We start from the raw sequence: 2877 nt of genomic DNA, 5'->3' as shown, positions 1-2877 counted from the left end.
TGTCCCCGTGCTGTGGGTGTGAGGGTAGAGTCAGATTCAGGATGGGCCAGCCCTCTGAAGCCGTGTACCGAGGCCAAACAGGCAGTCTCTGCTGTGAGCAGAAGTGTGTCTGTTCGCTTCGAGAGTTTGGGTTCCCCGTATGGGCGAACGTTCCCCAGTAACACGCCATCCGATTTGCCAGAAGGGTCTCTTCAGGCGTAAGTGTGAAGTTGGTGCTGGGGGCGGAGTCAAAGAGAAAGGGCAGCTCCGCCCCGTGGCAGGTATGATTGTAGCAGAACGGAAGCCCCTCCCATATGTTGTGATCGGACGGAGCGTGGTCAAATACATACAACCAAACGGCTCCGCCGGCTTTTACTCCAGAACGAGCAGAACATCGAGTTGGACACAGAAACATGTAATCCGTGACGATCTGCAAAACAGGTCACTTTTATAAACTAAAGAAGGGTAATCTAATCTTTATTCTGTGCTCTTTGTCTTGCAGTTGTTTTATTTAAAAGATATTGATGTCTTACTTGAGAAAGCATCACTCTTCTGTCCTGGTCTCGGTAGAAAGGAATGTATTTGTGCAGAATTTTAAGCGCATGTTGCTTAAAGATGGCGGCAGTATAGAGCACACATTCCAGTGTTGATACGGACCGGTTGAAAATGTTGTACACAAAGGTCACCCCTTCCTCTGAGGTTGTACCTACAGGACAGACCAGAGAGAGATATTAGAGGTAAACAATGCTAACCTCACTGAATAATCCATCTTAAAAGAATAGTTCACCTAAAAATGATCATTTCCTGAAATTGTGCTCATCCTCGAGATGTAGATGAGTTTTTTGTAAGCAGTGAATGGGTGCCGTCAGAATGAGAGCCCAAACAGCGGATAGAAACATCACAAGTAATCCACTCCAGTCCATCAGTTAACATTTTGAAAGGCCAATAGCTGCATCTTTTAAAACACAAATCCACCATTATTACACTATTCTTGACTTTAAACCATCACTTTTGGCCAAAACACGAGTCCATATTATTATGGATAGAGAAGCAATGATTTGAATTCAAAGTCATAACTACTAATTTGTTTCTTAAAAACACAGCTTTTTATTTCACAAGACATTGATTGATGGACTGGAGTGGTGTGGATTACTTATGTGATGTTTCTATCAGCTTTTTGGACTCTCGTTGTGACGGCACCCATTCACTGCAGAGCATCCATTGGTGAGCGAGTGATGTAATGCTAAATTTCTCCAAATCTGTTCTGATGGATAAACAAACTCATCTATTTCCGTTTTAAAATGTTCATTTTTTGGGTTAACCATTCCTTTAAAAAAAATTAATGGCACAGAATTTCTGTTCTGTATTAATAGACAACATGTGATAGCTTAGCTTATGTTTAACCCAGAATATGCTGATGTTGTTGTTGAAGCACAAACCAAGTATGACAGGCTTGTAACTCTGCCAGTGGCCTGTTTGGAAGGCTGTGATTGGCTGTTCCCGGATCAGTTCTCCATCAATGAACGGCCCCCATGTCTCAAAGACCTCCAGGAAACGGAAGGGGTTGATGATCTTTGAACCTTCAAAGGAACAGAATTAGATTTCAGATTACTTCATTGTACATGTTTTGCTAGCCACCTCATTCTGCAGTCAAACATTTTTATTAATTGTTTAATAAATTATGCATTTGACTTGTTCACATAATAAACGCGTTCATCATATTTATAATTGAGCATATGTATTAATTTTATTTGTTTATTTTTATTCATTTTTTAGTATAGTTGGTTAGTTTTAGTTGGAAATATTTCGTTTTTATTATTATTTTTTAATTTTGACAAATTTTGTTTTTATATTATTTGTCATTATACTTTTTTTATTTTAGTTATTCTAGTCCACAAAGTATTTCTATCTAAAATTAAAATGTAAATTTTCTTCAGTTTTTCTGATTTTTTTTTTAAAAGATTTAGTAACAGTAACAGTACCTGATTCAACCTGGGCGTTGAGCACGTCATGTGAGCTGAGAGAGCGCAGACAGGGCAGATCGAATGCTGAGCAATTAGTCAGTTTAGCAAAATCCCAGCCCAGTTTCACAGCATCCCATCTACAAAACAATAAGCACCATCATCTTCAGCAGCAGCTTCTATACAGGCTAAGGCTCAGTTCCAAAACATATTGAACTGATAAGGCTTTATAGCATAGCTTTACAACCAATTCAGATGGTAATCAGAATTACACTCGATACCTTGTCTTGCTGAGATTCTAAAAATTAACATTATGTTTATTCAGAGAAAATGCAATCCCAGAATGCACTGCATTAATCCAAAATGATGTCCAGCGTAGACTCTTGATCTTGAGTGAGGGTGAGTAATTGGATGATTTATGTGTGTTTTACCTGGTTTTCAGTGGTAAAGAGAATGGTAAACTCTGTATGGCTGCGTGTCTAAACAAAGACTCGCTGCTCCTCATCATCAGATGAAGACACACTGATTGGGCACCAGCGCTCTCGCTAAACAGAGTAACCTACACACAGAGATATAATGTACTGTAATTTGATGTCCAGACTGTCGTCATTAATCCACCCCCATGTTCCCTGATACCTTATTTGGGTCTCCTCCAAAATCTGCTATGTTTTCTTGGACCCAGCGCAGTGCTGCCTGCTGGTCTAGAATCCCATAATTCCCCACTGCGGAGCTCTCGGGATCTTTGCCTGTGACTAAGAAGCCAAATGCACCTAAAAATTGACCAGAACATCTTAGCAAGTGGCTCAGTCAGATGTCATCATGTATGCCAATATGGAAAATCAGTTTGACTAACCAAGACGATACTCCATGTTGACAACTACTGTGTTGCTATAGTTACTGATGAAGCGGCCGTCATATAGAGGTTTGGAGGCGGAGC

The 2877-nt window shown here is 40.1% G+C and overlaps 1 protein-coding gene across 1 annotated transcript in view; it reads right to left on the bottom strand.

Moving 5' to 3' along the window:
* Window position 1: 1 nt before the first annotated feature.
* Window positions 2-2877, bottom strand: part of LOC122362745 (acetylcholinesterase-like) — a gene marked incomplete at its 3' end in the record, with an annotated part of 8559 nt that continues 5683 nt past the window's right edge. Inside the window, exons 5-11 of the mRNA XM_043264306.1 lie at window positions 2794-2876; window positions 2577-2710; window positions 2372-2499; window positions 1962-2080; window positions 1419-1559; window positions 513-685; window positions 2-409 (exon numbers count right to left, since the gene is read on the bottom strand). Of these exons, the coding sequence (XP_043120241.1) occupies window positions 2-409; window positions 513-685; window positions 1419-1559; window positions 1962-2080; window positions 2372-2499; window positions 2577-2710; window positions 2794-2876 (1186 nt within the window). The remainder of the gene's footprint in view (window positions 410-512; window positions 686-1418; window positions 1560-1961; window positions 2081-2371; window positions 2500-2576; window positions 2711-2793; window position 2877) is intronic.

This window comes from Puntigrus tetrazona, chromosome 18 (genome assembly GCF_018831695.1).
Source record: "Puntigrus tetrazona isolate hp1 chromosome 18, ASM1883169v1, whole genome shotgun sequence".
In the NCBI taxonomy this organism is placed as follows: domain Eukaryota; kingdom Metazoa; phylum Chordata; class Actinopteri; order Cypriniformes; family Cyprinidae; genus Puntigrus; species Puntigrus tetrazona.
This window is presented reverse-complemented; position numbering and strand designations above follow the sequence as displayed.